The sequence below is a fragment of the Hevea brasiliensis genome, chromosome 8 (assembly GCF_030052815.1).
Source record: "Hevea brasiliensis isolate MT/VB/25A 57/8 chromosome 8, ASM3005281v1, whole genome shotgun sequence".
NCBI lineage: Eukaryota > Viridiplantae > Streptophyta > Magnoliopsida > Malpighiales > Euphorbiaceae > Hevea > Hevea brasiliensis.
In genome coordinates, this window is record NC_079500.1 from 8,956,717 (window position 1) to 8,972,493 (window position 15,777).

The 15,777-nt window shown below is 30.1% G+C and overlaps 2 protein-coding genes and 1 long non-coding RNA gene across 4 annotated transcripts; 1 reads left to right on the forward strand and 2 right to left on the reverse strand.

Moving 5' to 3' along the window:
• Positions 1-330: 330 nt before the first annotated feature.
• LOC110662070 (iridoid oxidase-like) lies at positions 331-2,758 on the reverse strand. Its single transcript, XM_021820940.2, has 3 exons — positions 2,254-2,758; positions 1,188-1,629; positions 331-1,112 (listed from the first exon to the last, which is right to left on the reverse strand). Exons 1-3 carry the CDS (start codon positions 2,730-2,732, stop codon positions 489-491), a joined length of 1,545 nt encoding a protein of 514 aa, XP_021676632.2. The 5' UTR covers positions 2,733-2,758; the 3' UTR covers positions 331-488.
• Positions 2,759-9,866: 7,108 nt separating this feature from the next.
• Positions 9,867-12,153, forward strand: LOC131182271 (uncharacterized). 2 transcript variants are annotated; one of them, XR_009150551.1, is made up of 3 exons: positions 9,867-10,462; positions 11,210-11,673; positions 11,846-12,153. It is a non-coding gene; the product is annotated as an uncharacterized LOC131182271 (long non-coding RNA). The 2 variants fall into 2 exon arrangements; XR_009150550.1 differs by having other exon boundaries at positions 11,210-12,153.
• Positions 12,154-12,995: 842 nt separating this feature from the next.
• LOC110662069 (iridoid oxidase) lies at positions 12,996-15,777 on the reverse strand. The gene is made up of 3 exons (XM_058151210.1): positions 15,226-15,777; positions 14,251-14,692; positions 12,996-13,816 (listed from the first exon to the last, which is right to left on the reverse strand). The coding sequence occupies exons 1-3, from the start codon at positions 15,702-15,704 to the stop codon at positions 13,193-13,195; spliced, it is 1,545 nt and encodes a 514-aa protein (XP_058007193.1). The 5' UTR covers positions 15,705-15,777; the 3' UTR covers positions 12,996-13,192.

A 15,777-nucleotide genomic window follows, 5' to 3' on the forward strand; every position in this document is an offset into this window, starting at 1 on the left:
TTAAAAGTAATTTAAAAAAATTGTTTGAAATTTTTGTAATTAAAATATGTTAAAATTTAAATTAAAACTAATTTTAAATGATCTCTAACTAACTTATTTAAGGATTTTTCTTGCCTAAACTTAGTCTACCATGAAACTGAGACACAAGATATATTGTGAGACCCACCTATTAAATATATGGTCTCACATATTTATGTTTTGAGTTTATAGTAAATTGAGTTTAAACGAGAATTTTCATATATTTAAGGTGCTGCTTTTCTCAATAATAGCTGAAATGGCAATACTAGCCTTTATATATAATAAAATGGTGAAAACTAATTTAAAAATTAATTAAAAACTTCAAAGAAATAAATGATTATTTAAGTTCATGATATTTATTCTTGTTCATACAATACATCACACAACAACACAATCTATGTAGAGGATCCTAAATTATTAGGAGATGCTCCTCCTACGCAAACTAAACTTGAAATATATATATATATTCTTCAGGTAGTCACTTTCCTTGGACGTCTCTTGGGTATGACATTCAAAGGCACAAGCTTTCTCACTGATATCCCAATCCTTTCTCTCATATCTAAGGTTTCAGGGGTTGAATCCTTCTCAAGTTCCCAGTCAAAACAGTGAATTAAAGATGCCAGACCAAGGAGAACTACTCGTTGAGCCAATAACATACCTACACAAATCCGCCTTCCTGATCCAAATGGAAGTAGCTCAAAATTTTGCCCTTTGTAGTCAATACTTGAATCAAGAAATCTCTCAGGCCTAAAGGACAATGGATCTTCCCAAGAATCTGGATCTCTTCCTATTGCCCATACATTCACAAGAACTTGAGTATCTTTGGGTATGTGGTAACCCATGAAATTTGTATCTTGTATTGTGTTTCTTGGAACGAGTAAAGGAACTGGAGGATGCAACCGAAGTGTTTCCTTCAAAACAGCTTGCAAATATGGCAGCTTCTCTATGTCACTTTCTTCAGCATTTCTATTTTCTCTAACAACTTCATTGAGTTCTTCTTTAACCTTTCTCATGGCTTCAGGTTTGCGAAGTAACTCTGCCATGACCCATTCTATTACTGTGCTTGTAGTCTCTGACCCAGCAACAAACATTTCCTTCAAGATTAAACGCAAACAAAATTAATTAATTTTAATCCAAAATGTAGTTAATTATGATGTTAATGTGCTTACCATTATGATTATGATGATTTTTTCATATGGGATCTTCTCCTGCCAATCTTTTCCGTCGCCTTCAAATTCCAACAATGTGTCTAGAAAGTCCTTAGCCTTCTCCTCATTCGGTTTGTGCTTCTCAATCCTCTCTTTCACAAACCCTTCAATAATCTCCAATGCTCGTCCCATGTCTTTCAACATGTTCTTCTTTAGTCCTTGTGGATCTAACCATTTGAAGAATGGAAAAAAGTCTGCTACGTTTGGCTTCCCTGCCCACACTAAAATCTTTCCCAGGGTTTGAAAAAATTCATACCCTTCTTTACTTTGCGAATCCAAAAGGTCTTTTGACAGCATGAGGTTCCCGACGACGTTAAATGCCATTATAGAGAGATAGCGAGGTAAATTCACTGCGATTGATTCTCCCCTTGCATTTGCAGCTACTGCATTATCTTCAATACTCCTAGCGAACATTCCCACAGGATGAATTATTACATCCACTTTTTTTCTTTTTACTAAAAAAAAAAAAGAATTTGAACTATGTGCATTGAATTGGTTTTCACCATTTTATTATATAAGAGGTATATATTTAAAAGCATATCATATAAGCTAGATAAAATATGAGTGTTTTAAAGAAAGTAATAGCTGCCAATTCTAAAAAATTCAAGACAGATCGTTGCAAAACAGCAACTGTAGCTAAGAATGAGAGATTTGAAGGTGATCATACAAAAAAAAAAAAAAGTGCAAAATAAGATGATTGACTAATCGATAGCATTAAAGTCCATCTCTAAAAATACTAAAATTATATCAAAACCCAGAAAAAAAAAATGGAAAAAAACAAGCATTAACAGTTAAATTTGTAAATTGACCGTTACAAAGCTAAGTCACATAGAAAAAGTGTTATTCAACGCTCAATATTACAAAAAATTATTTAGTAAATTTATTATATGTACAACGAATTCGTCATATTCATTGACTATAACGAAATCAAAATTATGAGAAATTATTTGATAAATCTGTTATATGTATGATAAATATAATAACAATCAATTGTCAAAATTAAATGCCCCTTAAAATTTTCTGTTACCTTATCATTTGATCAATGCACTTTCGCCGCATGGAGGCTGTCTCATTGATTCGCTTATTGGTCATCATTTCTATCGAGCAAAGACGCCTAAGCATGCGCCAGTATGGGCTAAACTGGCCAACTGCAAGTGACCCATCTCTGAAGTTATGACTCGTTAATACATCAAGACACTTACGATCACAGAAGCTGGCATCGTGATTCTTGAACAGCTCCGCCGCAGCCTTGGCCGACTGTATCACTACCGTTTCCATGGATCCTAGTCTTAACCGGAGCACAGGTCCATACTTCAACTTCAGCTCCTGTAGAGTTTGATGGGCCACGGTTCCAAGATCGAAAATATTGCCCAAGAGTGGCCATCCTGGAGGCCCTGGAGGCAGGTTCTTTGTTCCATTTCCCCACTTTTTTCCATTTTGGCATAGAACCAGAAACAGTGATAAGAAAAGAGTTGTGCAGACTAGGAAACCGTAGATGTACTCCATTCCTCTCTAGTGTTTTGAGACAGCTACTGCTAGCAGCTGCTCTTTTATAAGATAAATCTTGAAATCTTCCTCCAATAATATCAATTCTACGTGTGGGCTCTCGCATTTGACTACGTGAAATTTGAGCGCTTGCAATAGTTGAATATTAATGCGTATTAGTCAACATGAAAATATTTGAAAAACAAGTTAGATATATTTGATTTAGCAGTTAAATGATAATAATTGTTATTAAAAATAATTAGAAAATTTTCAAATTTTAATATATTATTATAACAATTTTAATTATTAATTAAAAATTATTTTAGATATCATATTTATGAAATGCTCAAAATTAAAAAAATAAAAAATTAAGTCAATAGTATTTAATTTAATAATATTTAAAATTATTTTAAAATTATTCTATTTCAAATTCAAGTTTTAATTAAATTTGTTTTTATTTTGGTGTTATAAGCTTTGTGCTTATAAATCAGTTTGACCGAATATTTTACTATATTATATTAATTTAACTCATTAATATCATTTTTAGTCATTTTAATAATAAATGTACTTATAAACTATTTTTTAACAAGTACATTAATTGCTTATCAGTCTTTTATAAACACTTTAACCGAATGTATAACTATTTAAAATTTTAAATGCTTATTAGCTCAAATTAATTTATAAATACTAGGCATTTATAAGCTAATTTTCATTAGTTAAGCTGCACATACTTCTAGTAATGGACAACAATATAAGAAGAGGAATTAACTTTTAATGGGATGCATATATGTATTTGATTTTAGAAAGAGAGAAAAAGACATTCATTAAAAAGAAAAACAGTACAAAATCTTCTTATAAAATTGAATTTTCTATTAAATAAATTTTAAAAACTAAATATATGAATAATTATTTTATTTTGATGGCATAAATTGAGTTGATAAAGCAATTCAACTGACGAATCAATGGAAAGCTTACTCCACTTAATTTCAATTTTTAGTCATTATTTGTTTCCATGAGTTTGCTATGATAATTAGCAAAATAAGATATGCTCTTAAAAATAAGATTTTGTCTATTTTTCTACATTATCAATAAAACAACAAATCAACAAACGAAACAAAATTCTAATATATAAATTTTTAAAATTAAGGTAATAAATAAAGATGTATTCCAAATGAGAGATCATTATTAACACAAATCATAGAAAACAAAAGAAATAAGGGAAAAAAAAAAAGAGAAGGGGTTACTATCGAAAGTTAGAAAATCGCTCCAATGACTAGCCAATGGTTAGAAAAAAAGAGGTGTAGGAGCTAAGAAAAAGAGGTGTAGGAGTAGAAAGATTATTAGAGAAAGTCACTCCAATGACAATGACCATCTAGAGGCTAGAAAAAAGAAGGTGGGGGTGAAGAAAAAGAGGTGTGGGAGGCAAAGTTCAAGAAAAGAAGGAAGATTTTTAGATAGAAGGAGAAATTATGATCTCTCTAAAAACGCTAGTCAAATTTTTTTTTTTAATTAGATGTATTTATAAAAATATTTGAGAAAGGGGAATTAATAATTTCATTGGAAAAATATTTTGACTTAATATCTATTAACTTTTATGAAAATATTTCCAAAGTCATATTTATTCTAAAATATCAAATATTTCTTTATTAGTTATAATCTCACGTGTTATGCATTTAATAACACTTTATCATAGACTGAAAAAATATATATTAGATAAAGTTAAAAAAATAAATAAATATATTGTTTAGGTTGTAGAATACAGAGTGATGCACCAATCAAGATTTTCAAACTCAATCCAGTTACAGAATCGATAAAGACAGAGGGTTAAAAGTTTAAAGTTTAATCGAGGTTAAATCAGTATACTATTAAATAAATATTAAAAATTAATAATAAAACTTTTATTATAATTAATATTATTATATATTTTTTATGTTAAAATATATTTAGTTAAATTTTAATATGTAAATGCTTTTTTAAAAAAATCAAATCTTTAATTAATCTTTTAAATGATATTTAGTTATTTATAATAAAGAAATACTCAAAATTAAAATTTTATAATAATAAATTTAGTTATATCAATGAAAAATAAATGCTAATATAATAAATTATAAAACACAATAAATAAAAAATTTATATACGATGATATAAAAAGATATTGAATAATTCAAGTTAACAATTACCATTAATTATTCAAATTGTAAGTGGGTGAAGAAGAATTTTTAATTGTCTTTGCAATAGTTGAAGGTTAATAATTATTAATTATTTTAAAAATATAATATAATATAAATTAATAAAAGAAATCATTTTATATAGTTTTGAAGTGTTATATTTTGTAAAAATATTACACAAAAGATGTGTCGCTTATGTCGTTTGCCAGCAGAAAGAAGGATCTTGGTCACAGGTTTAATTCCCACCAACCACAGCCCACTTCCGGGGATGGTATGCCGCACATCATGGGGCATGTCTAAAATTTACAAATGGGACTTTGGAATATGATGATCATGAGTATGGTAAGACGAGGAATTTCGGGGCATTCATGACATGCAAATGTAAGGGCTGGACTAACGCAAAGGAATTAGGCCTATTTGGGGGAAAAAAACTACGCCCAAATTGAGCAAGCCAATGGGGCATGTGATGGGTTGCGTATGTGGGCCTAGAGTGTCAAAGTCCAAATCCAGGCTGACTAAGGAAGAGCAGGCTGCCAAGAAAGCGAACAAGGTTGAAGAGTCAAATCCAGGAGCCATGGGGAGAATTCCAGTAAGGATTGACTCCTTTGGCATTGGATTAATTCCTTTTGCAGACAATAAATGTCCTTTTTGTGGAATTTTTGGCGAATCCTCCATTAGTCTGTTGATCCATTATAGCTTCTCTTCTAAGGTTTGGAATTTCTTTTTGAGATGGTGAGGCATTTCATTTTGCTTCCCAAAGAATCTCTCATGCTTATTGTTCAATGGCGGTCCTTGACTTATGGCAAAGTGCAAAGTGACTTTTGGATGTGAACTTTTGTTGGAATTCCACTTCAAAATAATATGAAGTGAAAGGGTATTATACAAGTAATTGAGTTATAATATTAACTTAATTAATTATTTTGATATGTAAAGTAATATAATCACTGATATAAGATTAAATTAAAATGAATTAAAAACATGATTTGACCAATACTCTATCTAAATTTAACATAGTATCAAAATTCAGATTGGATTGTAGATTTCAGCATTGAGCTCGTATTAGGTTAAAAATAAAAATATGAACTAATTTTCAAGTGACAACTTGAGAGGGGAGTGTTGAAATCTCATATCGAAAGAATATGAAGTAAAAGGGCAATATATAAGTGATTGGATTGCAACATTTACTTAATTAATCATTATGTAAAGTAATTTAATTACTTATATAACTCAAATTAAAATAAATTAAAAAAATAATTTGATCAACACTATCTTCAAATTCAACAACCTTCTATGTCATTGTATGGTCTATCTGGTTATTGCGTAATATTGTCATTTTCAATGGCGTACATCGCTGCTTCATTACTATTTGCAGCATCATTTTTCATTGGATCTCCACTTGGATAAAATGCATAATCGATGACTTTCCTTATTCTGGCTCTCAGCTTATGCACGAGGTTAATAGCATTAAACTTTGGACCAATCCTAAGAAAAATCATCCAGCTCTCCTTTGGTCCCCTCCACCTTCTTGGTTGAAATGGAACACAGATGGTTCCTCAATTGGGAATCTTAGAATTAGCGGAATTGGTGGTGTACTTGGTGATTAACTGAGGGTCATCAAATGCATTTTCTTTTGTCCTATAGGAGTAACGGATGCCAATCAAGCTAAGTTTAGATCAATTCATAAGGCCTTATTAATCACCTAGTAGCTCTTTTCTTCTAATTCCATCCCTCACAATCTTACTTTTGAATCTGATTCTCAGAATGCTCTCTCCTGGATACAAGGTACTTTACCTGAGCCTTGGAGACTTGCAACTACATTAATGAGATTTCCAACTTGATTGCTTCTCTGCCCCGAGTCCCCTTCACTCGTACTTTTCGGGAAGCTAATTCTCTCGCTGATCATCTTGCAAAAGCTGGTGTCTATCGCATCGAAGAATTCATTGCTTTCCTCTGATTTTTATCTATAATGCATTTTGTGTTTTTAATTAATTAATTTTAATAAAATATAAATCATAAAGGACATTATGGGCAATACAAACGCCCATAAAGGACAATACAAATGCCTATTATTTTCCATAATGTCCTTTATATATATATTAATTTCATATTTTAATTAATTACTTCTTATAAAATTTTATATTTAATTGAAGTTAAGTTCGAGTAGAGTAAGAATTTTAAATTTATATAAATATTAAAATTAATTTAAATAATAAAAATATAATTATAGTTAATTTAAAGAATGAAGGGCATCTTTGGCAAAATTAATATTTTTCCTTTTCACATTTATATATAGTATAGATTATTATTATTATTATTATTATTATTATTATTATTATTATTATTATTATTATTATTAGTAATTTTAATGAATTTTTAACTTTTAAATCAATAATAGAATTAATCCTAATTTGAAAACTTTAGAAGAAATTATAAATAAAAAATATGAACCAATTAAATTGGTCTATAATTAATAAAAAAATTATAAAAAAATACCAACCAAACAATATTATTTAAAATAAAAATTTATATAACCATTTTATTTAGTCGGTATTTTCAATTATTAAAAGAATAAATTACAAACTAAGTAAATGGTAGTTAATTTTTTTTAATTTTCAAATTATATTAATTAACATGAAAAAAATATAAAATAATTATCTATTATCTGTTTAGTCAGTAATTATCGATTAATTAAAAATAGTCAATGATTACCAACTAAAATAATTAGTAAATAATTACTGACTAAATAATGCTTAATAAATGGTCGCTAATTCCTTTATCCCCACGATCTACCCATGTTAGGACCAACCATATCTCCACCAATTACCTACTAAAATTTTTGTCACCTAATTAATGTACTATCTACTTGTAGTTGGTAATTAGATGGTAAGTGGAATTACTAACTAAAATTCTCCTAAAATAGTTAATAATTTTAATAGCTAAAGTTTTAATTTTTTTTTTTTTAGTGTGATTTGAGAATACCCCTAACCTAAAATAATCTTAAATATTAATAAATCGTTCAAAAAGAAAACCAAAAGTTTTAGTAACTATCAGTCAGTGAAAGTTGGCCTAAAAGTATAAAAAAAAAAAATTCGATGCATTTGATTTGGCAGTTAAATTTCAGTAATTGTTGTTAAAATGATATACTTAATAATTTTTCAATTTTTATCATTATTGTTATAATTTTAAATTATTGATTAAAAAAATATTTTAGATATCATATTTATGACATACAAAATACAAAATAAAATTAAAACTAATAAATTTTAAATTACTTCAAAATTATCAGGTTTTAAATTCAAATTTCAATTCAACCCAAAAACTGAAAGGTTGAGTGTGACCCCACAAGCCAGTGGATAGATATTTTTATTGGCATTTCATCATATGAGATAGAAATCAATTGCTTTAGCATAATAATTAATTTGTTTGATTCAAACAAATTAATTATTATGCCAAAGCAATTGATGTTTGGTATGATCTCCTGTTGGGGATAATACCATTTCGTGAGAATTGTTTAATTTATATTATTATTTGGAAAAGGACCTTTTAACTGAGTGTTGTGGCCCTCAATAGTTCTGTGTCTCTTGTCAAATTAAAGAGGTTGGTTAATTCCTTTTTTTTTTTTGTTTCAAGACTTCTTTCTGTATAGATGGGGAAGATACTTGCAATATTACTGTTTTATTTTTTTTATAAATTAAGTTAAATTTTTAATTAGATTAGCATTAAAGACATTAATATTATATAAGAGTATTTTTGGAGATATTATTTTATTTTATTCATTAATGAGAGGTTTTACCTATTGTAGTCCTATAAATGGTTAGATGTTTCGGCTTAAGATGAAGAAAGAATATAGTCTAAGAAGAGGAAACTATTATCTATTACAATCTCATAAAGGAAGAGAGACTTCGGTCTAAAATAAATAATAGCATAATCCAAGAAAAAAGTACTATAGTTCATTGTAATCCCATGGGAGGAAAAAGATTTTCGCTTAATGTAAACAAAGGATATAGAATTCAGGAGAAAAAAATTCTTATACATTGATAAGTGCAATATTATTCATGCAGTTGAAGAGACACCCATTATGATATATAAAGTAATTAAAATAGTAAATATATTATATTATGTAAAAAGGAGAATTAGAGAATTATGCAATTATGAAATAGGATTATGGGCAAATAGTTTTGAATTTATAATTTATGATTTTATTAAAACTAATAGAAAAAGGCATAACTAGTGATGTAACATATATTAAAAGGGTAAATTTTATTGTTGTGATATGTTTACTTTATTTTTTTATAATTTATGCACTTTTGCGGTACACATAAACTATAATTGGACTTATTGCTGGGTTGTAATACTAACTTCAATAATATTTTATTTCTTCAATAATTATCGGACTTATTAATGGTCAATAAAAGAAATAACCAAAAAAATTACATATCATATTAATGAAGAATTTTGAGAACATTTTATTTTATTTTGTATGTAAATTTTTATATTTTATTTTTTTATTTATGATAGACGAAATTTTAAAAAGAAATATGAAGGATCGACTACTATAAGATCAACTGTGTCAAATAAAATATTCTCAAAATTTATGTAATATTCTTTTTCATTACTCTTATAATTTATCGTGGTATAATAAAATAATTAATTTAATAAAATTTAAATTAATAATAATAAATAATAAATCAATACTAACAAGAAAGAAAAGATAAACTAACAAATAGTTTTATAATTAAATTTTAAGAAATAAGATTTATTAAAAAATAATGTAACAACCCAAAATTTTAAAAATAATAATAATAATAATAATAATAAATAAATAAATAAATTAGTTAATTAATTAATTAAAAATTAAATTAAACATTTAAAAATTTAAAATTTTTTCAGGAATGAATCTGGACAACATGTCTGTCCAGGTTCATTCCCAGAATTAAAAAAAAAAAAACCAAACAGCAAAAAAAAACTAGCAGACCCCTCCCCCTCTCTCCCTCACGCATCTCTCTTTCCCTCATCTCTTCTCTCCCTTTTCTCTACACTTTCCGACCGGTGAGGGGTCAACCACCACTGACCGGTGACCAAGCGGCTTCAGGCGACTCCGGCGAGCCACCAGCCGGCCGGTAGCACCGCCAGACGCACAGCAAGAGAGGGAGAAGAGAGAGAAAATGCGCACAGTGGGCAATGGCTTCCCGTCGCTATTTCAGCTTCATCCGACATCCGATCGAGGCGATTCAGGTGGCGTTGGAAAGCTTGTTCCGAGAGCTTTCTTTTGATACCAATTTTGCAGCAAATGAAGGTTGAATGAGTGATATATGGAGGAGAGAAGTTTGGGGTTTTTCAAACTTTTGGGTCAGATCTAGGACGATTCGACCGTTGGATTGACTATCTGAGACCACCTATGGACTGAGGGAGAGAAGAAGAATATGATGGTATGATCAGATCCGGCAAATGTTGCTGGCGACCGACGGCCTGCCACCGCGCTCGGTGGTTCCGGCGGTGGCTCCGGTGAGCTTTGGAGATGATTCAACTTCCAGAGGCTTCCTCATAAATTTTTGAAATTTTTGAGACACAGATAAGCTTCATGTAAGATTATTTTCATTATTTCTCTGTCTGTGGAGCATAAATGCAGTGTTTCTTAAATAGAAAAAATTAGAGAAAAATTTCTAAGAAAAATATATGATGAAAGTAAAATTATTTAGAGATATTCTATAATATTTGTTGAATTTTTTAGTGATTGTAGAATATTTTTTTTAAAAAAAATAGATGGATTTTAGTTAGATTTTTAGTATATGGGTATATAAGATTATTTGAAATTATGATATTTAAATTTTATATGATTGGTTGAAGCTTGAGGATGGAGGTTTAAATATGTGAATATTGAATTGGGTTGAATTAAGAATATGGTAGCTGTTGGAAACTTATGGAATTGAGTAATATTCTTGAATAAAATATTCGTAGATGATCGAAAAATTATAATTCCTTTTGCAATAGCCTTATAATGTTATTAAGGACCGCGGGGCAAAATTTTAGAATTTTTAGAGCTCGTTTGGATAGTTTTTGCAAAAGGGCTAGTTATAGGGATTAAATTGTAATTTTTTGAATTATGGTTGTTGACTGTTTGGGTGGGCCCAGGAGGGGCCTTGTGATGTGAATGAGTTGTGATTGTGTGATTGGCAGATATAGAAGTGTATTTTGAAGCCTTTTGTAGGTTGGATAAGTCCCAGGTATAGGGGAAATTCTACCGGATTTTCGGTATGAATTAAGCTGTCTGTTGCCTCTTTAGAGTTTTATTTTGACTTAGTACTAATAAATTTATAATTTAATTATTAGGTGATCGATGTCAGCTATTCTCCTCCATCCAGCAGCCACAATAGTCATCGATGTACTGTGAGTAAAATATTAATTTTAATTGTAATTTCGATATTATTATATGTTCAAGCATGCCCATGCATAACTTATATGTATATATCTATGTAGTTAAACTCTAGGCACGTTTTATGTTGCATTCACATCTGTTAAAGTGCCATGGATGTTGTTTGTGGTAATTTGGAGCAGTGTGCGTGCGTTGGCGTGCGTGTGGTATGGTATTGGATGTGGACAGGATGGGTAGACACGGCTTGAGATCTTCACTGGGACCCAGTCCTTCGGGGTAGACACGGCTTGAGTTCTTCGCTGGGACCCCGTATTTGGTTTATTAAGCGAAAGTCCGGCTTGAGATCTTCGCTGGCAGAGGTTGGATTAAGAGGGCTGTATAGGGGATCAGCTACCATATATGTATTGTCTGACACTCTCAGGTGTGTGAGTGCTCCAAATTGCCTTTTTGATGTGATTTATATGAAATTTATGACGATGTTGCATTTCACTCCACAGGGTGCATTAGTTTTAGATAGCTATAGAGATTATGGTTAGAATTGGTATTTTACTCTATGAGTCGAACGCTCACTTTTGTTCACAATATTTTTCCAGGCTACAGGAGAAGACCTTTTTCAGAATAAACTGTTCCTTTCCTCGCAGGTTATGAAAATAAAAATTTCTTAACTGTATCATTATTATCTAAATTCGTAATTTAGAACTCCGCATGTACTAGTAGTAGCATTAATCCTGTCGGGGATTGCATGAATTTAAGTTTTTGTATTAACAAATGAAAAATTTTTATGAGTTTTAAATAGTTTGTAAATGATGTAACAGGGTTGAGCTGGGCTCCTCTAATTTTAGTTTCTGATAATTACTGGGTTAAGTTGGCCTGAAATAAAATTATAACAGTTTCATTTAAATTATTTTATATGCAATTTGGGACTAAATTGTGGGCCTGGTCATGGGTTTGAGAACAGTAAGACTTACTACAGGCCTCGGGGGCTTTATACCGGCCCAGGTCGTAGTGCCGGTCCGGCCCATAAGTTGGGTCGTGACAAATAAAATGATTTTATTACCAAATTTAATAAATAAAAATTTTATTAAAATAAAATAATTTTATTAAAAATATAATAAATAATAGTTTCATTAATAAATTTAATAAATAGATAGTGAGAGAGATGGGGAAAGAGATAGAATGGAGAGTGAGAGCATAATACTATAATTTTTTGATAATTTGGAAGCCCACTATAACAAGATAAGGGAATTTTTTTTAAAATAAAATTAAAATTAAATAATTATTAAAATAATTTGAAATTAAAGAATAAAAATGAAATAAATAACAAAAGTTGAAAAATGATGAATAAAAATTATCCCTTATATTTTAGACAACTTATAGAACTTGTACATGGGATTGTGTTTTCAATCTAATTTTTTTAAAAACATTATTTTAAAATACCATTAAAATAATAATTTAAAAAAGATGTTTGAAATATATATATATATATATATATAAAGTCTTTAAATTTAAATTAAAATTCAATTTTTGTGGTCTCTAACTAACATATTTAAGCGTTACTTTTTTCAATAATAGTTCAAATGTTAATGTCAAATAAGCCATTTATATATAATATATATATAAAGTCTTTAAATTTAAATTAAAATTCATTTTTTGTGATCTCCATCTAACATATTTAAGCGTTGCTTTTTTCAATAATAGTTCAAATGTTAATGTCAAATAAGCCATTTATATATAATAAAATGATGAAAATTAACCCAAAAATCAATTAAAAACTTCAAAAAAAAAAAAAAGATTATTGAAGTTCATGATATTTATTCTTGTTCATCACATACATCACATAACCGTACAATCTAGATAGGGGATTCTAAATTATTAAGAGAAACATTTCTCACACATATTAATTAAACTTTTAAACTTGAAAGTGCCTATGTTTTTGTTTTTCAAGTAGCCATGGTCCTTAGACGTCTCTTGGGTATGACATTCAAAGGCACAAACTTTCTCACTGTCATCCCAATGTTTTCTCTCATATCTAAGGTTTCTGGAATTGAACCTTTGACAAGCTCCCAGTCAAAACATTGAATTAAAGATGCAAGACCAAGGAGAACTATTCGTTGAGCCAATACCATACCTACACAAATCCGTCTCCCAGATCCAAATGGAATTAGCTCAAAATTTTGCCCTTTGTAGTCAATGCTTGAACCAAGAAATCTCTCAGGCTTGAAGGATAATGGATCTTTCCAAGAATCTGGGTCTCTTCCTATTGCCCATACATTCACAAGAACTTGAGTATCTTTGGGTATGTGGTACCCCATGAAATCTGTATCATGCATTGTATTTCTCGGAACGAGTAAAGGAATTGGAGGATGGAGCCGAAGTGTTTCCTTTAAAACAGCTTGCAAATATGGCAGCTTCTCTATGTCAATCTCTTCAACATTTCTATTTACTCCAACTACTTCATTGAGTTCTTCTTTAACCTTTCTCATGGCTTCAGGTTTGCGAAGTAACTCTGCCATGGCCCATTCTACTATTGTGCTTGTACTGTCTGACCCAGCAATAAACATTTCCTTCAACATCAAACGAAAACAAAATTAATAAATTTTAATCCAAAATGTACTTAACTAAGTGCTTCCTTCTTAAGAAATTATCTTCACTTCATGATTTATATAACATAATTATTGTGCAAAAAGGCAACCACAATAGAGAAAAAGACTATGTAGCTGAGTCATAACTAAAATATTACAATTTAGAATTTATTAAACTTCTATTTGATATTATTGTTAAAATTGCAGTTAATAAAAATATTTTTTAAAATATATTTATGAAAAAATATTAAAAACTAATTTAAAATTAAATTTTATATGTTTATTCTAAGAACTCTAAAATAATAAAATTGTTTTTTCAAACTTTTTTTTTTCGATATCTTTTTTTTTTTGAGAAGCATGATTTTAATCCATAACCTCAATGCCAAATGGGGATTAAGTTATGTTAATGCGTTTACCATTATGATTATGATGATTTTTTCATGTGGGATCTTCTCTTGCCAATCTTTTCCGTCACCTTCAAATTCCAACAATGTGTCCAGGAAGTCCTTAGCCTTCTTCTCATTCGGTTTGTGCTTCTCAATCCTCTCTTTCACAAACCCTTCAATAATCTCTATCGCTCGTCCCAGGTCTTTCAACATGTTCTTCTTTAGTCCTTGTGGATCTAACCATTTCAAGAAAGGTAGAAAGTCTGCTACATTTGGCTTCCCTGCCCACACTGAAGTCTTTCCTTGGGCTTGAAAGAATTCATACCCTTCTTTACTTTGTGAATGCAGAAGGTCTCGTGACAGCATGAGGTTCCCAACTACGTTAAATAACATTGTGGAGAGATAGTGACGTAAATTCACAGCGACTGATTCTCCCCTTGCACCTCCAGCTGTCGCATCATCTTCAATACTCCTAGTGAACATTCACATAGGATGAATTATTATGATCCACTTTTTTCTTTTTTTTACTAAAACAGAAGAATTTTAACTATGTGCTTTGAATTGATTTTTGTCATTTTATTATATATTAAGTCGTAAATGAGTTATATATTTAAAAGTAGATCATATAAGTGTTTTAAAGAAAGCAATAGCTCTCAATTCTAAAAATTTCAAGAATAAGAGATTTTGAAGATGATCATATTCAAAATAAAATAAAATAATTAAATAACTCAATATTATTAAAGTCTTATCTCTAAACAAGTATTAGGAGTTGAATTTCTAAATTGATCGTTACAAGATTAATTCACATAGAAAAAGCGATATTTAATACCCAATTTTACAAGAAATTATTTAGTAAATCTATTATATGTATACTGAATACATCATATTCATCGATTACAATGAGATGAAAATTATGAGAAATTATTTGATAAAATCTGTTATATGTATGATAAATATAATAACAATCAAGGTTAAAATTAAATGCACCTTAAAATTTTCCGTTACCTTATCATTTGATCAATGCATTTTCGCCGTATGGAGGCTGTCTCATTGATTCGCTTATTGGACATCATTTCCATAGAGCAAAGACGCCTAAGCATGCGCCAGTACGGGCTAAACTGGCCGACTGCAAGTGACCCATCCCTGTAGTTATGACTCGTAAACAAATCAAGACACTTACGATCACAGAAGTTGGCGTCGTGATTCTTGAACAGCTCTGCCGCAGCCTTGGCCGACTGTATCACCACCGTTTCCATGGATCCTAGTCTTAACCGGAGCACAGGTCCATACTTCAACTTAAGCTCTTGCAGAGTTTGATGGGGCACGGTTCCAAGATCGAAAATATTGCCCAAAAGTGGCCATCCTGGAGGCCCTGGAGGCAGGTTCTTGGTTCCCTTTCCCCACTTTTTACCATTTAGGCACAGAACCAGAGCTAGTGATAAGAAAAGAGTTGAGCAAACAAGGACACTGTACATGTAATCCATTCCTCTCCTGTGTTTTGAGACGGCTACTGCCAGCAGCTGCTCTTTTACAAGATAAATCTTGACATCTTCCTTC

Bases quoted from the DNA above. Each gene is read 5' to 3' on its own strand.
- LOC110662070 (XM_021820940.2), bottom strand. From the start codon at position 2,732: ATGGAGTACATCTACGGTTTCCTAGTCTGCACAACTCTTTTCTTATCA. The intron at 1,630-2,253 runs GTAACAGAAAAT...AATGTTCGCTAG, and splicing joins TGCATTGATCAAATGATAAG to GAGTATTGAAGATAATGCAG. The intron at 1,113-1,187 runs GTAAGCACATTA...TTAATCTTGAAG, and splicing joins AAATCATCATAATCATAATG to GAAATGTTTGTTGCTGGGTC.
- LOC110662069 (XM_058151210.1), bottom strand. From the start codon at position 15,704: ATGGATTACATGTACAGTGTCCTTGTTTGCTCAACTCTTTTCTTATCA. The intron at 14,693-15,225 runs GTAACGGAAAAT...AATGTTCACTAG, and splicing joins TGCATTGATCAAATGATAAG to GAGTATTGAAGATGATGCGA. The intron at 13,817-14,250 runs GTAAACGCATTA...TTGATGTTGAAG, and splicing joins AAATCATCATAATCATAATG to GAAATGTTTATTGCTGGGTC.